The following is a 19,213-nucleotide window of genomic DNA, read 5'->3' as shown; positions in this document are numbered from 1 at the left end:
TCTAAGCTAAGTTATATGTACCTTTAGTACTTATGTGATCTTTCACAAGATATTCTTAGGGCATGTGTGGTAAAACAACAGCAAGCTCAAATCCCACCGCTGCCACCAATGTGAGAAGTTGGCCTGATGTGCAGTGTTCACTATTCTAGTGATCACTATATATCAGTCCAAACAACCCTTATTGATGATTGGTTGTAAGTCAACCTTATAGACCAGCTATCCTAGTAGCATGGATACGAGCAGTCTAAGGCTAAGACTCTAGAGGGCGTGTTAAGCCAGCTGTTTTACCATCACATTACCCCTTGAACACCCAGTGAAAGGACACCACACAAGTGTTATGAAAATAAACAATGTATTTATTAGAATCACAACAACCCTGTACTCTTTATGAGGACAGGGTGCTAAGCACACAACAAAACTCTTATGAAAATACTTAAGTTAGCACGTTATACACAAATGCCCGAGGGGCACGAAAAACCATATACTCTAAGAGTGGAATGCGAAATTACTAGCAGGTAAGTACAGTACTAATAGGCTTTGGAATCGCTAGGACTTGACTATAGAATCGTTAGATTACTTCTAGGAGGCCTAGGGGACTCTGGTGCAGAGTGTGCACTCTTACGCGGGATGCGGGACAAAGTCTATGGAAGCTAGTAAAGGCAAAGTTAGTGTTCACGGGCGAACCCGACCTGGTAGGGAGAAAACGACAGTGGATCCTGACCCTTGAATAGTGAGGCTATGCTGGGACACCGAAGTGCCGAAGTTACCTAGCCCAGGGGCTGCAGCTGCATAGGTCTGAAAAGACGTCGGGAATCCTCGTGCCGGACCAGGAGCCTGGAAGGAAGAAGTTGCTGGCAGGCGACCAGTGAAGAAAAGTTCGATGGATCCAAGCCTGGATCAGGGAAGAAGGAAACCTGAAAGCAGAGGGGACCAAGTTCTTGAATCACTAGCCAGTGATTGAGTGGGCACCAGGATGGCACCGGGCGAAGTCACCGCAGTCAGGTGAGTGGGCGCTGCTGGGCTCTGCAGTCTCTCGGACCAGGAGGCGTTGTCGGCGACCAGGATGGAGGTGCGAGCTGTCCCACGAAGGTTCTTGCTGTCGACGTCGCTGGACCCAGGATTGGGCAACAAGTCTTGGCAAATGCAAGGCCCACGCGGTGGACCTAAAATGGCGTCTTAGCCGGACCAGGAGGGTCCAGGGTACTTCTCCGATGGAGGGAAGCAAGGGCCAGTCTGGAGCAACCAGACCAGCAGCAGTGTTGTCGTCGGGCGTCGTTCGGAAGGCCACAAGCCAGCGGGCTAGTAGCCAAACAACGCGGTGAGCAGCAAAAAGCAGAAGGGCACCACGCCGATCGTGGAGATGCTGGGGGGCTGCTCTTCGGTGCTGGAGCTGCTCAGGGTGGGGGCTTCTCGGACCCCACAGCACTCACCAGGAAATTACTCGGCGGGCTTGCTGTGCAGAAGTCGTGCAGTCTTGAAGATGGCCGGTCCCTCGAGGTCTCGTCACACCCACGAATCTCAGCGTGACTGATGATGTAGGTAGAGGTCAGAGGTGCCAGGGAAGCCGGTTCTCGTCGAGCTGGGCAGTCTTGATCCGGAGGAGAGACTTGCAGCAGACCGCAGTGTTCTTAAGATGGTGCCTGCGGATGCAGGGTGACTACTCCTTAGTCACAAGGGAGAAATCTTAGGAAGAAGTCTTGAGTTCCTTTCGTGGAAAGTAGTTTCAGGATTCAAAGATGATCTGATTTGGAAGGGGGCCAGTTCCTACCTTTATCCTGTAAAAAGGGGCTGGCACGCGACTAAGTCCTGCCCTAGGGGTGGGACTAGGAGGGGGGTGGTTACACCCACTTCCTTGGCAGGCTTTTCCCCAGCACAGGGTCTGGAGTGACCCTGGAACTGGTTCCAGCCAGCCTATGCACAGTGAGCACCGGGGTGCCGCGTGCAGTCACCTTCCTCTAAAGCCCTGCCTACCTACAATACACAAAACCCTGTCTGGGACGGTGCTGGCACCGCCCCTGGCAGGAAACCCTTTGTCCTTATCTCCTGCTCTGGGAGGACTCCCAGCAGCAGGAGGGCAGACTTGTGTCTCGGTGGCAGCATCCATTTTGTGGAGCTGAGGCCCTGTTTGACTTTAACCGGGGTTAGGGGTTACATACATGTCGTGTCCCTCTAGAAGGGTGGAATGCTAACCCCGTCGCCAGAATTGGCGAGGGGTTAGTATTCCAATTCGTATGACACCTTACTCGACATGTTTTGATAAAGCGATACCAGAGTTGGCATTTAACCGCGAGGATTATAATGCACTTAAGAGTATATGGTATGCGATATCATGGAAACGGCCAAGGGATGGATCCCGAAAGCCGCAGACAGGCTCAGCTCATGCCAGAGCACCATCTCACACGATTCCAAGCACTCTGCCTTCAGGATTGTTAAGGCCTGCCATAGGAGTGACTGATAGGAGATCTGTGTGTCCATTTTAGGGTTAGATATAGGTATACTATATCTAAAGCAAAGGGTGAGTACACCACCTTGCCCCAGCTGTCGTGCAGCCAGTTGTGTCAGTTTAGTTAGTCAGCCCAGGGGTGGCATAATACATGCTTCAGCCCCTGGGAGACTTCTGGGTACACCTCAGCCCTGGGTACAGGGACTTGGAGAGGGCCCAGTGCCAATTCAGTACCTGAGTACAATTTGGATAGAGAGAACAGCTAGGCTGTGGGTCTGATTAGCAGGCCCACAGCCAGGGAAAGTCGTAAACCAGTGCAGCAAAAAGCAAAAATCTGGGTGATCATAGGATTGCAGACCCTACTCTCCTACACCATGGAAGGAGGTAGCTTTAGATATTGTGGGTCCTATTCATTCCAATGGGCAGCAAACGTTTATTTTGGTTCTTTTAGATTTGTTTTCAAGGTGGCCAGAGATTTATTTTACCTCTGGTATAGAAACTGTTCATGTCATTAAATTTTTAGAAAGCCTCATGGCAAGAGAAGGATATCCTGAATCCATTTTAACAGATAATGGACTACAGTTGGTATCAAAAGAAATGGAAAGGGGGGGCGTGGCCAAGGCGACGAACATGGCGGACGCAGCCTAAACGAGCTCCGTCCCGCCGATTCTTAATCCTACCTGCATCCTGCGTCGCCCCGACCGTACTGCACCCCAAACCGAGTGGCTGCAAGCGGCTCCGGAGGCGACACCTCGGCAGTGACTTTGGTGTCCCGGCGGTCCGGGACCGGAGAGATACGGCCGTCGGAAGCCCGACGGCGACGGGGCCTTCATTCCACGCCGCGGCCGGGACCTCGATTGCCGGGTAGCCCGCCCGGAAGTGAAGGGAAGCCGGGGTGTGCCGGCGGAAGGTGCCGCTCCAGTGGAGAGCAGCTGCGGAGCGGCGGGGGAGGCTGGGCTGACCCCGTCCGCGCCTGGACGCTTGGCGCTGCAGTAATAACGACGGCTGGAGGAGGACGGAGTCGGCGCCCGAATATCGGCTGTGGAAGGGTGAGGAGTGGTAGTGGGGCGCGAGGCCCAGTGGGGGAGGGGACACTCCGGGACTGTGCCTGGCCCCACTCGGCGGCGGTTTCGAGCCGCGGGGCACAGAGATACTAGAGCACCAGGGAGGCGGCCGTCATACCGACTCCCCTAACGGTCCCCCCCCCACACTCCTCATTTGCACTGCGACTCTGCTGGACTCTCCCCGGGTGCCGGACAATCGGTGCACCCCGGCTCGGTGGTCGCATCGGACCGCGGTGAGGGAGGTGGGTTAGATAGACCCCCACAACCCACAGCACAGTCACAAGCTGGCCGGCGGCCCCCGCGACATATTGGCGTGGAAGCCGGGAGACGCGGCACAGATTCTGGGTTGCCTCCGGCGGCCCCTGAAGCGGGGTGAGTGACCCCCATTGCCGTGTGGTTCGGCTGTGTAGACCCAGCACTTTTCAAGCCACTGGGCATATAACGAATTGCGAGTGCTCTGCCGGGGTGTGCTTCACATTCCGACCCTAACGGGGCCAAGGCCTGCCCCGGCGACCCCAGAGACGCTCATCATCAAAGAACGCGCATACAGTGAGGGGTGCCTTCGGCTGCCGCTTCCCCCCGGGATTGTGATTATTACTCTGCTTGCGCTATGACGAGAGGGGGCAACAGCGGCAACGCTTCCAAACAAGGCCCGATGGACAAGTTCGCAGGACCCAGTGGGGGTGGGGGGGCTTCTGGCGGTCCCCCGAGCGCTGGGCCGGACAATGCAGCGTTGATGGCGGCGATCACGCAGTCGAGGGACACGCTGGACGCGAAAATCGGAGCAGTCGGAGCCGACGTGACCCTGCTCCGGCAGGACCTACGCAATGCGGTCGCACACATCACCGAAACAGAATCCAGGATCACGGAAGTTGAGGACGACGTGGTAATTCTCAAGAAGAAAGTTGCCGCCATAGAGGGGATCCAGAAGGGACTTGCGCTGCGGGTGGAGGACGCGGAAGGGAGGGCCAGACGAAACAACCTGCGCTTCGTGGGCTTCCCGGAGAACTGCGAAAAAGGGAACATGGAGGCCTTCCTGACCCAATGGCTGATGGGATGGCTCCCCCCGGACTCCCTGTCGCGCTGCTTTGTGGTGGAGCGGGCGCATCGGGCACTTCTTCAAAAACCGCCCACTGGAGCCCGCCCCCGCTCGGTGATTGCCAAACTACTCAACTACCACGATAGGGATGTTATCCTACGGCAAGCCCGCGCCCAAGACCCTCTCATATTTGAGAACCACAAAATCCTTGTGTTCCCGGATTACACAAAACTGGTCCAGCAGCAGAGACAGTCGTTCACCGCGGCGAAAGCACATCTGCGGGAGCTCAAAATTCCATATGCTCTACTCTTCCCGGCTCGTCTGCGGGTGGTCTTCCAATCCCGCACCCAGTTCTTCAATTCCCCGGAGGAAGTGTTCGAGTGGACGGACGAAACGGTGCGGGTCAAGGTGAATACCCCCCCTAGGAGGAACTCTGATTCATCGACCACCGGGAGACCCCCGAAAACGCCTAGAAGATCACGCAGCAGGAGTAACTGGAGGTCGCGCTCCCAGAAGCGCCCGCCTCCCCGCGACGAGACGGCCGAGGCACCGGAGGAGACGGACTCTTCCCCCTCAAAATCTTGAGATCCTCACACTCACGCTGATTCTAGAAATGGGCCTATAGGGCTGATGAGGTGCGTTGACGGATGGAGCAGGCCTGGCGCTGCTCTTGGACATGCCACTTCCAGATGAACTTCATGATTCCTTACTCATGGGTGGGCGGTAGGTCGGGAGACGCTCGTACGAGAGCGGGCCTACTCCCGGAGTTCATTCCCGCGTGTCGGGTGGGGGGTTGTTGTATACTTTGCGGGTAGTTGGGTGGGATCCATTGGTGTAGTGGGTCTTGGACCTCCCGTTGGAGGGTTGAGATTGCCTGCACCGCGACAGGTACTTCAATGTTGCTGAGGTATGGGGTGGGGGGTTGGAGGGGGGGTCGTTGGTACAGTTTGGGGCAGGGGAGGGGGGTAGAGGGGGAGACGGGGGTTTGGGAGTTACGGGAATTGTGGGGGGGGGAGTTGGGTCTAGCTCTAGCACGGTGTCTACGAGAACCTGGAGGCAGCTGTATGTGTATGTGTGGTCTTGGTGGCCCGACGATCTCAGATTTTGGATGACTGATGGCGGCTGAAGGACAGGGGGCGAACCCTTCGCGAGCCTCGATGCGCATATTGAGCTGGAATGTGAGAGGGATGCTCGATAAAATTAAACGAAGTGCGGTTCTGCGATTGGGGAAGACTGAAAAAGCGGATGTTTTGCTACTCCAAGAGACGCACCTTATGGGCACCAAAGTCCTTAGTTTACGGAGGTATGGATATGAACAGGTGTTCCATGCGGGGTTCACGAGAGGGTCCAGGGGAGTCGCAATCTTGATACATCGAAGGGTCCCTTACACACATGACACACAGTGGTTGGATGTGCATGGACGGTACGCGTTTGTCAAGGGGAAGCTGGGGAGTGAGCCTGTGGTCTTTGGCAGTGTGTATGCTCCACCCCCCCTTCAAGACGCTCTGATTGAACGACTGTTTGATATATGGACTGACATCCCACTTGTGCTGACGATTGTGGGTGGCGATTGGAACGACGTGATGGATGGGAGACTTGATCGCTGTAGACCCGGGGGCGGTCAGCTTTCTGATGCTACTACACTACTGAGCAGAATGGTGCGAGGAATGGGATGGGTTGACACTTGGCGCTATCACCATGCATGCAATCGCGAATATACCTTTGTCTCTGCGTTCCACAAATCCTTCTCTCGCCTAGACTACCTGTTCGTCCCGCAGCCCTGGATAGGAAGGGTCGACTCTACCTCCATACTTCCTAGGGGCCTGTCGGACCACTCCCCGATCGCTCTGACATTGGGCCTGGGGGTGCGGCGACAGCCATTCCGCTGGCGCCTTTCCACGTGGCACATGCAGCGCGATGACTACCAATCACACATGAGGGAGGCTATAGCACATTACTGGACGGAGAATGAGGACCCGAGTGTAGATGCCCTGACCTTGTGGGAAGCCCTGAAACCTGTGCTTCGGGGCGTGGACATCGCGTGGTGTGCCGCAAACCGTAGGACCCGCACGTTGGCTCTGTCGGCTGCCCAGGTACGAAGCCAAGAGGCGAACTGCCTAACAGGGGAGAACGGAGACGAGGTGACTAAGTTACTGTACCTCCAGCGGTCTTACACCTCCTTATTGCTGGACGAGGCCCGACAGAATTGGCTCGCTACGCAGAGCAGAATCTATCAATGGGGGGACAAATCTAGAACGATGCTATATAGGCTGTGTCAAGATACTTATCAAGCCCAACCCCTGCCGGGGCTCCGGGACGTCGCGGGTAGCCCTATCTCGGACCCCGAGGTCCTGGCCCAGGCGTTTGCTCAATACTATGAGACACAGTATGCCCCTCGGGACTCCCTCCCAGCGGAGGAGATCGACAGATTCCTAGCTGACCTTCCACCCCGGGCACTCTCGGATGAGGCCCGGGATCGACTGGACCTCCCGTTGTCAGCGGAGGAGCTGGGAGAAGCTCTAGGCGGACTAAACACGGGCAAGGCCCCTGGGCCCAATGGGTTCCCGTGTGAATTTATGAAGATGTTTCATCTCCAATTAGGGCTACGCTATAAGAAGGCCCTAGAAGTGGCTAGGGACCGTGGAAGACTGCCAGTAGACTGGCGACATGCCGAGATTGTGGTTTTCTGCAAGCCGGGGAGGCCCCAGGATAGCCCGGAATCTTACCGTCCGATTTCGTTGCTGAACTTCGAGGCAAAAATACTGGCAAAGGCTCTGGTGAACCGCCTCCTCCCACATATCACAGATCTGATACATGCGGACCAGGCAGGCTTCATGCCCCACAGAGCAACGAGACATAATATACGACGCGCGCATTTGGTGGTGGAGGCGGTGCGGGCGGCGGGTATCCCCGCGGCCCTTCTACTGGCGGATATAGACCGCGCCTTAGACTCCCTAAGCTGGCCATATCTTCGAGCACTCCTCCTCCGACTCAATCTGGGCCCACGTTTTCTGTCTTCCATTCACTAGCTGTACACGGACCTGACGGCAGCGGTCAGGGTTGCGGGGGCGGTCTCCAACTCGTTCCCCATTGGTCGAGGCACCCGGCAGGGATGCCCTCTCTCACCTTACCTGTTCGCCTTGGCTATGGAGCCGCTCGCGGCTTGGGTGAGGATAGATGCCCAGTTGCGCGGAGTGGAGTGGGTGGGAGGCCCATCGGATAGGGTTGCCCTTTATGCTGACGACGTGCTTTTCTTCCTCACAGACCTCAATAAATCGGGGCCGAGGGTCTGGAAATAATGCGCATTTTTGGTGAGGTGTCTGGTCTTAGAATCAACGCCCGGAAGTCGAAACTATGGGTCCTAGGGGACCGGGGAGCCTTGGGTCCCTGGGCCTCAGTCCTGCAGGAAGCGGCGGGAGGCCTTAAATACTTGGGCGTCTTTGTGACGGATGTACCGGGAGTGTCGTGGTCCCACAACATAGTGCCAGTCTGGGACAAAATCCGTTCGGATATGCAGACGTGGTCCAGGATGCCCCTGAATGTCTATGGCCGCTCAGCCATTTTTAAGATGGTGGCCCTGCCCCGTATCCTCTACCAACTACAAAATCACCCGTACCCTGTTCCGCCGCAGTGGTTTCGGCAGGTGAACTCTGCCTTGGGTCGGTTCCTATGGACTGGGGGTGCAGTGAGAGTGGCGCTCCGCACCTGCTTCCTGTCAACCTACTGTGGGGGGCTGGCCACATCGGACGTCCAGTCCTACTATCAGGCGTCGCACCTGCTTGTCCTTAACGAATGGTGGTATGGGGATCGGGGTGACCCGACCTATGCCCTGGAGAGGTATCTGATGGACCCGGATACGCTCCACACTATCCTCTATTCGGCAGCTATCCGGAAAAGACTCCCGATGGTCACCCAGGTCGTCTTCAGAGTGTGGCGCGACGCTCTCCGCCGCATGGGGTGGTGGAATAGGTTAACGAGTGAGACTCCCCTATGGCACAATGGGAGGTTGCCTGGTTTGGCGTCACTGCGGGGCTTTGAAGGCTGGGACGCTATTGGCATCTCGGCGCTGGGCCACGTTCTAAAGGGCTCGGTCCTCAAATCGTTCCAAGTATTGCGGGAGGAATATGACATGCCCCAGTCCCAATTCTTCAGATACCTACAGCTCCGACACGCCCTAACCCCCGCAATAGCAGGCATGACGTCCTTACCAGAATTCAGCCCCTTAGAAGCCAAGATATTCATGGGGGAATTGGAAACCAAAAAAATCTCGACCATATACCAAACGCTGGTGACCCATTGTTCCCCCTGTCTTGATAAACTGCGGGCGGTCTGGGAGGGTGAGCTAGGGGAGTTGGAGGAGGAAGACTGGAGGGAAGCCCTGGAGGCCCCTAGAGGAGCAGCGATAGCAGTGCGTCTGCGGTTTATCCAATTCAAGTACCTACATAGGGCGTACTATACGAGGGAGCGACTGTGGAAGGCGGGGCTGATAGCCTCCCCGGAGTGCCTGCGGTTTGGAAGCGCGATAGGCTCCTTCTTACATATGGTATGGGGATGTGTACGGCTGCAGAGATTTTGGACTGGCGTGTGGGACTGTCTCGAGGAAGTGTTGGCATGGGAACTCCCTCGCACACCGAAACTGGGCCTCCTTCATGTTCTGGAACAAGTGGGGGGTAATAGGTACAAACGCCAATTGCTTCTTCTGGGTCTCACAGTGGCCAAGAGAGACATAGCCCAAGCTTGGAAAGCCCCCAGAGCTCCGCTGGTAGGGGTGTGGAAGCGAGGCATGGACTTCAACATGGGTCTGGAACGCCCAATCTTTGAGGCCAGGGGCTGCCCTACGAAGCACTACCGGATTTGGAAGAAGTGGGCAGACTATAGGGGCCTGCCACTGGACCCACCGGCGACACGTGCCACTGATATAGACCTTATTCGTACTGCCCCTGAGTAAACTGAACCACATACTGTTCTCACGATGCTCAAGCTCCTGTTCTGGACAATGTAAACACCGTGCAGGGTGGGGGGTGGGAACTGGGCTGTAACACGGGGAAGGGGGTCTTGGGAAATGTTGATTGAATATTTTGACTGTTATCGCTCTTATAAGCTCACTGTCTTCCTGCTCCTATGGAAGCGGTGTTTCTTTTATATTCTGTCAACTGCCAAAACCAAATAAAATTTGTTCTGAAAAAAAAAAAAAAAGAAATGGAAACCTTTTTGAAGAGTAGAGGCATAAAACATAAAATAAATTCTCTTTACCATCCAGAAACCAACGGGATGGTGGAAAGGTTTAATAGAGTAATTAAGGAAACCATCTCATGGGCTAAAAGTGCTGGGTACAACTGGAAAGAACAAGTTTTAAAGAAAAGTGAGGACTATAGAGTGACTCCACACAGTTCTACGGGTCAGTCTCCTTTTGTTTTTTTCAAAGGTAGGGCTTCTTGTACTCTTGTTGAACCTTCATGGGTAAGACGTCTGTAAGAGACTGTTTCTAGCCCCACATCTACAAGGAACACAGTTGAGTGGAGGAAAAGAGAAGTGGATAAATGTCTAGATAGGAAGGTGAACTTTGATGCAAGGAAATCTACTAAACATACAGCAGTAAATGTCGGAGATAAGGTGGTTGTTAGACTTCCTGGCTCTAAGGTCAAATTCTCTAAGCCTATGTATGTTGTTAAAGTGTTTAATAATGCTGTAAGAACTCATGATCATAGAATATGGAATTTAGGTAGAATCTCGGTGTGTTCTGATCCCAATTTGGGTGAAGAGCATACATCCAGAGAAGAAAATCATTTGTTTGATTCTTCACGAAAATCCACTAGGGCTGTCAAGAAGCCAGAGTATTTGAAAGACTGTACAGCCTGATTCATCATTCTCCCGTTTTGCGAGCCCCTAATAGCGATTCATAAGGAATCGCTATTAAGGACTTGCAAAACGGGATTCATGTAGAAATTGCATAAAGAAATGCGATTCCTACACATTCCTTATTTGCGATTTGCAAATTGCTAATCGCAAATAAGGAATAACTCCCCATTCATTCATTCCTATGGGCCTAAAGGCATTTTTCTAAGTTTTCGCTATTTACCACAAGGTTTGACCTCGCGGTAAATAGCGGCCCAAAATAGCGATTTCGGTATTTTAAAATGGTTCATGAATTGCATTTAAGGAATCTCAAATAGAGATTCCTTAAATGCAATTCCTCGCAAATATGCGAATTCTTTAATAGCGAATTTTGCATTTAGGATGATGAATCCCAAATGCAAAAATTGCACTCGCAAAGGGCCAGATTCTCAGAATCTGGCCCTTTGCGAGCGCAATTAAGCTTGATGAATCAGGCTGTATGTTTCTTAAATGCTTGTTTTTACTGTTAATTCTTGTACGTGTATGTTTTATTTTCATGCATCTTTTCTCTTTTTGTTAACGGGGGAAGGTGTGTGGTATCCTGGGTGTCATGGTGGCGTTGTGACCCTAACACCTGGACCGGGAAACATCCTTTACAACGCAACTTTTACCACGCAGTGCCTTTACGATGCAACTTTTACAACGCAAACCATTACAACGCATTGCGCTGGGGGGCGCTCTAGGATAGGGAATAAGTTTCATTTTTTGTTGTTGTTGTTGTTGTAAAGCTTTATTCGAGATATTTACTCATAAAAGCACAAACATACATTTAAACATACATGTTAATTAAAATCCATATTTCATACATATAAATACATTTAAAACAGTTGTGCAAGCTTTAACAAGAAAAAAAATTATTTAACTTATATAACAATATCAATTCACATTAGCAGATAAAATCCGCCGCCTAATGGACCATGCCCACCCCAAATACTTTGCTGTTTCAAGCACAATGGGCATATCAGTGTAGGTACAGATGATTCGTAGCCCCTCAGCACCACTAGATGCCCCAAGGTTTCTACAAACTGGGGGCAGCCATACTCTCCTTGGGATAGCATAGGCCTCGCATGAAAATAAAAAGTGGCCTATGCTTTCATTAATTGTGCCACACACCGGACAGCATGAGGTATTCGAGCTCCGCCATCTACCCGTCAAGGATCGCAAGGGAAGGGAACCAGACCTTAACTGGAAAAATAACTTCCTGTCCATTGGGACAGTAATATTGTTCTAATACAGGTCTCATTTTAATTTCCAAAAATCTTCCCCCCATTGTTTCGGATTTTGTACTCCTCCAGAGTCTTTCTTCTATGTAATCCCAATAAAGGGTCTTAATGGTGTTTTTACTTGGGAATACTTTCCCAGATGGATTATCCCAAAGGTTAGGGAGGCCAAGCTCACCCAGAACGACCCTGAGTTTCTTCAACCATGATATTTTGTGGAAGGTGTCTGCTTTAATTAGGGCTAGAAACCCGTCGGCATAGTGTCGAATCTCTGGGGTAGTTCATAGCCGTCTCCATTAGAGAATAGGCCTTAATCTAGCTCGGTCACTAACAGATCTCCTTCCTAGATCAAGAACGAGCGGGATTAATGGCGCACTCTGGGGGAGACCCGTAATTCCCCTTAGAAACCTATTCTCTGATTTTTGTAAGGTAGGGAGCCTCTCGAAACCCCACACTTCTGCCCCATATAGGGCTGACCCTACAGCTTTGGCATCGTAGACGAGAAGATCCGGTTTTATAGGCTTGGTTTTTGATTTTGCTTGCTCCACCCGAAGTGCCCCTGCAATCTGCTGGTGCCTCAGTACCGCTTTTTTTATATGGTGGGACCAACCTGGCTTACTAGATATCTCAACCCCAAGATAGGTAAAAACACTTACTACCTCGAGCTCAATGTTGTTCAGAAATATCCTTGGTCGAGGTCTACGCCTTTGGGAGAAAGCCATCAGCTTGGTCTTGCCAACATTAACTTCAAGGCCATGCTCCCCACAGAAAGCATCAAATATATTTAAAGCACGCTGCAATCCAGCCGGGGTTTTGGACACAATTAAAGTATCGTCAGCGAACATCAGGATCGGGACCCTGATGCCCGCTAGCGAAGGTGCATCTACACTTGCGTCCAGCATCCTACCCACAATTCCATTAATAAATAGGGAAAAGAGCAAGGGTGCCATTGCACATCCCTGTTGCACCCCCCGTTCTACCGGGAAATCGACAGTGGATTCCCCATTCAACCCCCATTGGACTTTGGCAAAATTGCACTCGTGGAGCCTCATAATCAAAGTGAGCAACTCAGGCGGGACCCCATTTCCATTCAAAACTGTCCAGAGCTTGCTCCTTGGGACCAGGTCGAAGGCAGCCCGCAAGTCGACAAAAGCGACATATAGGCTGCCCTCGCCAAGGAGCACCGTCCCCCACCGCAACATAGTGAAACGGAATATTTGGTCTACCGTACTGGTTGCCCGCCTGAAACCTGCCTGGTAAGGGGACAGAGCATTGTTCTCCTCTACCCAGTCCATCAGTTTATTTACCACCATCTTCCTTACCACTTTTTGGACAGTGGCAATCAAACTTATTGGCCTATAGTTGGCCGGGAGTGACCGGTCACCTTTCTTGTAGATGGGTATGATTATTGCTCCCTTCCATATTTCTGGGATTACAGCCCCTTTTGCTATGGCATTTCCCAGTAGGGTCACATACCTGGCCCACCGTACTTTATCATTTTTGAATATGTCAGAGGGTATCCCATCTAAACCCGGTGCCCTTCCCCTTGTAAGGAGCAAATTACCAATTCTACTTCTTTGGTGGAAAACAAACTTTCCGTACAGAATACAACTGGGATTGCTTCTGGAGCCACAGCCTCCCTTATCTCTGCATACTGGGGTTTGAAATACTCCACCCAGGATGCCTCATCGACATTGTTATCTGGTTTATTTGGGGTGCCACCTCTACCCCACTTCACAACTTTCCAGAAAAGCCCGCAATCCCTTGCCCCTGAGGCCTCCAGCAATTCATCCCAATACTCTTCATCCCATTTTTTCTTAGCCAGGCGAACACTAACATTGTAGTGTTTCCTGGCTACACCAATCATAGCCCTATCCCTGCTTCTACATGCTCTACCCAATTCTAATCTGGCTGCCCTACACTGTTTATTAAACCACCTAGCCGGGTTGGGTGGGACTTTCCTATTTGCCTTGGACAATCTCATGAAATGTGGTTTTAAAAGGGAGAAAAACTTGTCGTGTATGGCTGTGGCTACACTGGACCCAGGAATTACGGGGCTTGCTATCTCCATGGCGGCGATTGCAGTATCCACCTCTGAGCTTATAAAGTCCATAGATACTACATTCGCCAGCACATTTGGCCATTTAACTCTGCGCATGTCATTGGCCATAACAGGTAATACTCCACCACGAGGTTGCGAACTGCCTGGCGTGGCCGTCCACCAAGTGTGGGTGACACAAAGGGGATTGTGATCACTTTCCAATCTTCCCTTTATTACCATATCGGATACCCCCTGCCATAAATTAAGGCTACAAATGACATAGTCTATTCTACTTTTGTTGTGGCCATTGTCGAATGTACAAACACCTTCCTGGTCACTCTTAGTCCTTCCATTAAGGGCCCTCAACCCGTATTCCAGGCACATTGCATTTAATAGCAATATATCCTTCGTCCACCGTTTGACCGGAACCAGGTTTAGAGTCGGGACACCCCATTGGATCTCTTCCTCTTGCCCTAGTGGATTTTCCGTGTTATCCAACGGTTCGAAGGTCCTATTAAAATCACCAGCCACTACCACTCTGTTCCCCAGGGACAGTGATTCAAGGAAAGTGGACAGGGCCTCTAGGGTGGGGGAGCTCCTGGTGTTGGTACCCCTAGCATAAATGTTATAGATGTCTATTGCACCCCATTTGTCCGATGCCATTCTTAGCAATTGGATATCCTTACAACCCAGGTCCAGCACTTTCACTTTAATTTGTAGACCTTGCTTGACCCAAACTGTTAGACCTCCCATAGGTCGACCCCTGGCACCTCTATTCGCTGGAATGGAAAAATTTAAGTAGCCTGGGAGGAAGATGGGATCGCAAGCCCATGTCTCCTGGAATAGACACACTTCGAACCCGTTGACAAAATCTATCCAATTTTGGGACAATAGTCTACTACCTAGCCCCGCAATATTCCACGAGAAAAACTTCCCCGGGCTAGAGCCATCTCTGATTTCCACCCCAATAGCTAACGTGGATGGAAGGTTAATCGGGCTCTCAGAGTTCCCTTCCTGGTCTACAACAGTATCCACAGAATTAGCGTCAGTTTCCTGGGTATCAGTGGTGCTTGTTATCAACGAATCGTCACCCCCCAAACTTTGCATACGCGCCCCACAGTCTCCCCTCCAATTCACGGTCTTCCCACCACTAGTCACTTCTTTTGGATGCACTATTGTATCCAAAGTGAACACCACAGAATTCTCACATAAATCCCCCCTTGCCACACTACCCACGATATTCAGTAAATCACCAGACTTTCGTCAACAACCCCACCCCGAATTTTTCATCCCATCATAGGAATTGTAGGTTTGACCATTGTAAAAGTTTGGTCGTGACAAAGGGACAATAAAGGGGGTGATCCCTGACAGTGGTGGATAACTAGAACTGCCTAGATCTCTATTCCCACCAAATTGGGCACCAATTGGTCTTGGGTAGAAAAAGGTAAGATCCACAATACCAATCCCACCACTGCTAGTGCCCCAGCCCAGCCTCATGATCCAACCTACCACCCTTGGATCTTGGAAATTAATTATAATACATTCCCCCCCCCGAATTTTTTGGAGTACAACCTATCCAATTAATCCTTCTTACCCCGATAATCAAACCATCTACTTCACCGGGCAATGGTCTATTAGCCCTTAACCAGTGCATGACCTTGTTTTTTAACATCTGGAAGGTTTCTCTTTGGCCTACCAATAAAGGAGGAACATTGGTAAGGACTGCCACAAAAGGGTAAGAATCCGGGGTAAGATTTATGGGGGGTATCCTAGGGGGAGGCTTTGTCACAAGGAGTGTGGGGCAACTTGTATCTAGAACAGCAGGGCGGGATATTGGAACATTTTGTGGAACCTGGGAAACCTGGGAGTTATTTGGTACAGCATTGTTTATTCTAGAACTGCTGTTACCACCAGCTACAAGACCTTGACAGGGTTTCAGGGTGCTTGGTGGGTGTTGAATACCATTACTTAGAGGGGTGACATTTTTAGAACACTCTTTACTACCTTTAACCACAGTATCAGGGAGCTTGGTTTTCTCCCCATTGTTTAATTTACTATCCAACACCTTCCCTAGTGTCCACGGGGACTGGAGTTGGAATAGTAAATTAAACTATTCACTATACAGCACCCCAAAGCGGTATGCGTTGTAAAGGTTTGCGTTGTAAAAAACGCGTTGTAAAGGCATGCGTGGTAAAAGCATGCATTGTAATGTCATACATCCCCTGGACCATGGTGACTCTGTGGTATGACCATGGGAATGTTCTATGCTGTGTTTCCCAGGGATTAGAATGTTATTTGAAAAGCTTGTGTTCTAAACGAGAGAGGCTGTGGCTGTTACTTGAGCTGGCTGTGGCTTGGATGGGTCCTGTTACTACTTTGGATTAAACCTGCTTCTTCTTGTCTACCTCCTGACTCAAGCGTCATTCTTCCATATGAGGTACATTCTCAGAGAGTACGTATAGTTCGGTACTGCCACGAGATTTGGCAACCTAAATAGGAAATGGCACCACTGCTAAAAGGGAGTCAACAGGTCAATCAGTGTTTGTCTGCGAAGTTAAGCTAGTTAAGGTGATGATTGGGGCACCTCAAAAGGTACAGCAACTTTTGTTCTTGGATCACTGCTGCCTTCCACTAGGAGAACCTTTTAGAGTAAATTTGGCAGAGTTTTCAGGAGACAAGAGGAGTCTAGTGCACTTGCTCATGACAGGAGTACAAACGTCACTGCACATGCTTCTGACAACTGACAAGAAAACTCCTAGGTTGCGGGAACTAAAACTTTGTGGAACGAACAAGCCTAATCTGACTGAAAAACTGGAACAGAAGACCATAGGACTAATCAAGCTGGGAGTGCATGTTCAACAAGAATTGCACCTGAAAAGGAATATTTTGTCTTTTTAGGCACAGGTTGAGAATGAACACTCCAGTGCACAATGCTAGAGATGGAATTAGCTGGCAAATTGAGGATGTTCTGGGAAGTGGAATATGTTTAGCTGAAGAACTCAGGATGGCATCATTCAGAAAGCGCTTGCCTCGCCATCAGTGTCTGCTCAGTTTCCCGAAGACCACCTTGCGGAATCAAACACTGTTGATCTCCATATACACTGCCTAGTTGAAAGAATTATTTTAGAGCTACAGTTTACATCAGAGCTACGCCTTTTGGTAGCTCTTGTAACTAACTGGCATAGCCACCTAGTAGTCATTAATGCAACAATGCCTGTAGATCAATGGAAAATCCTAGGCCTGAAAAACTTAAAAGGCTGGATGACAAGTGTTTCCTCAAGCTCAATTGGCCAAGACAGAGGCATTATACCTCAACCGCTAAGAAAGCTAAACATCTTTTGTGATATCCCTCATGTTCAATTAATTTATCCGAATTCCAATATGCAGAAGCCGCAGTCACAAAGTGCATACCAGTATGACCATAGCCATCCCTACAGACGCAGTAATAGCAGCGCCACCACTACCTAGAGCTCCGTCGATGCATCCTTTCCTTCTTAACAGCTCAAAACCACCCCATTATTTCAATTGTTTTGAAATCTATCAGATGAAAAACACAAAACGTGCAATACTGATGTCCAAACAGCAGGTAGCACACCGACAAGAAGGTTATCAGAATCGCTGAAGGTCACAGGCTCTAGGAAACCACCAAATCAAGCCAATGAAACCTCCACAGGCTCCTTGTACAACAGATGAACTTGCACATGCTGTGTCTAAAATACAGCTACTTGAATAGCAATGGTTATAATCCTGGCTCAGTGAGTTAAGCGCTTAACACTGAAACATTCTTGTACTCCATAAGTTGGAATCCTAGCAACTGTGACATACCTATCAATAATTGAGAGATCTACAAATGGAGTATCAATCAATTCCTGCTATGTATGCCTCTTGTAGACAGCCAAACTACTAGCTATGCACCATTTCCAGACTTTACACCCCAACAGGGTTTGATTCCTGCCTAAAGAAATTCCGTTTTATTTTTTAAATCTTGTTGCTTTTTCAGAGGAAGTATCAAGTTTTCGGCTCGGGAACCCTCTGACCTAAGAAGTGAAAAATGCACAACAAACCTATGGCGTTCTTGGCCTCCTCTTCACTCCACGTCTGACGTCATTTAATCCATAGAGGCTTTTTAAATGTAATATATATAGCAAGTAAGAAAGCACAACGCAAAATGGGGGAGGGGAATGTACCCGCTTCCCTGGACAAAGGTTGTATATTAAAATATCAAATAGTAACTATCATACTCCAAAAATATCCTGTTTTAAAAAGCATTTGCAAAACTAACATAACATGTATTATATATTATCTATTATTAACTGTAATGGGGTATTATTTTTTGACACAATATTAATAATTCAATATTTACATCAGGCAAAATTCTGTCCGTGATATATTAGTACCACCTAATATCAAAGGCTTACCCGCCCACACGGAAAAGGTTCCTGATCACATAAACCTTTAAAATCGACGAAATTTAGGCCCTATACAACTTTGAGGCACAATGCTACCTGACTCTTTTACCTAGGTGCCTATTGTTGCTCACACTGCTTGGAAGACCTTGGCCCTTGGTTTTCTGCTTCCAGCACCATTCTGGGATACTTGATTCACACCATAACGTATGCATGTGCTTAGAGGAGGTTCAGTTCGAAGTAGTCGCTATATACATATAAACAAAATCTCTAAAAGAATACAGGAGTTTTTAAAGTGTAAATAAATAAAAGAGGTAAGCAGTGTGACTATACCCAGTGAGATCATAGCCTGGTGAATTTCCCTCATGGCGTTTTTGTACAGCTCTTTCTGCCAATTGCGTAAAACCGTCCAGTCCTCTTCAGAAAAATAAGCAGCAACATCACGAAACGTAACCGGTGCCTGGAACAGAAATTCAAAGTCATATTATGGATCACTTTATTTACTTACAAATAGCTGATGAATATAAAATCTTTGCAATAATCAGGGAAGCTTCTGGGGAATATATTCAGTAAAAGTGACAGTGAGATATGACACTGTCACAAGAGTTTATAATTTTTAGCAAATGAACTTCTTCGCCAGCTTCAGTAGCAACCTGTCTGCTCAGCAGAGTTTGAGGCCTCTGCTTTTCAGTCACAAGGTGTTGAGGAATTTTTCTTCAGTGGTAGCAACCTGGCCAGCCTCAGGAACCCTGCCTCCTCCCTGAGCCACAGCATTCTGAGACACCACCCTGGTCCTATTGGGGGGTGATATTGAGATTTACCTTTGTCCCACTCCAGTCCAAGTGAAGTGACCTTCTTGTTAGAAAGGCGATTTTACAATTCCACGTAGGCATGAGAAATGAATTGGGTCTATGAAAGCGAGCCATGTTATGCTTAAAAGAATTGTAGTGGCCGGTTTGTCAATCAATCTACAAAGACACACCAGCCCACCTTACAACCGACACCAGGTGACGTCAAAGAACAAGACTCCATCCAGAGTGTTTCCCATCCATTCTTGCTAAAGGTAACTAAACCGAAGTTATTTAATATATAAATCCATACCTGT

General features: G+C 49.8%; 1 protein-coding gene across 1 annotated transcript in view; it reads right to left on the bottom strand.

Annotated features, from left to right (window-relative positions):
• The window catches only part of LOC144770839 (uncharacterized), a 165,334-nt gene that overhangs the window by 139,280 nt on the left and 6,841 nt on the right, over nt 1–19,213 (bottom strand). The window contains exon 2 of the mRNA XM_078655622.1: nt 18,442–18,568. Within this exon, the coding sequence (XP_078511748.1) occupies nt 18,442–18,568 (127 nt within the window). The remainder of the gene's footprint in view (nt 1–18,441; nt 18,569–19,213) is intronic.

This window comes from Lissotriton helveticus, chromosome 7 (genome assembly GCF_964261635.1).
Source record: "Lissotriton helveticus chromosome 7, aLisHel1.1, whole genome shotgun sequence".
Taxonomy (NCBI): Eukaryota; Metazoa; Chordata; class Amphibia; order Caudata; family Salamandridae; genus Lissotriton; species Lissotriton helveticus.
The sequence above is the reverse complement of the archived record's forward strand: the minus strand, read 5'-3'. Positions and strand labels throughout refer to the sequence as shown.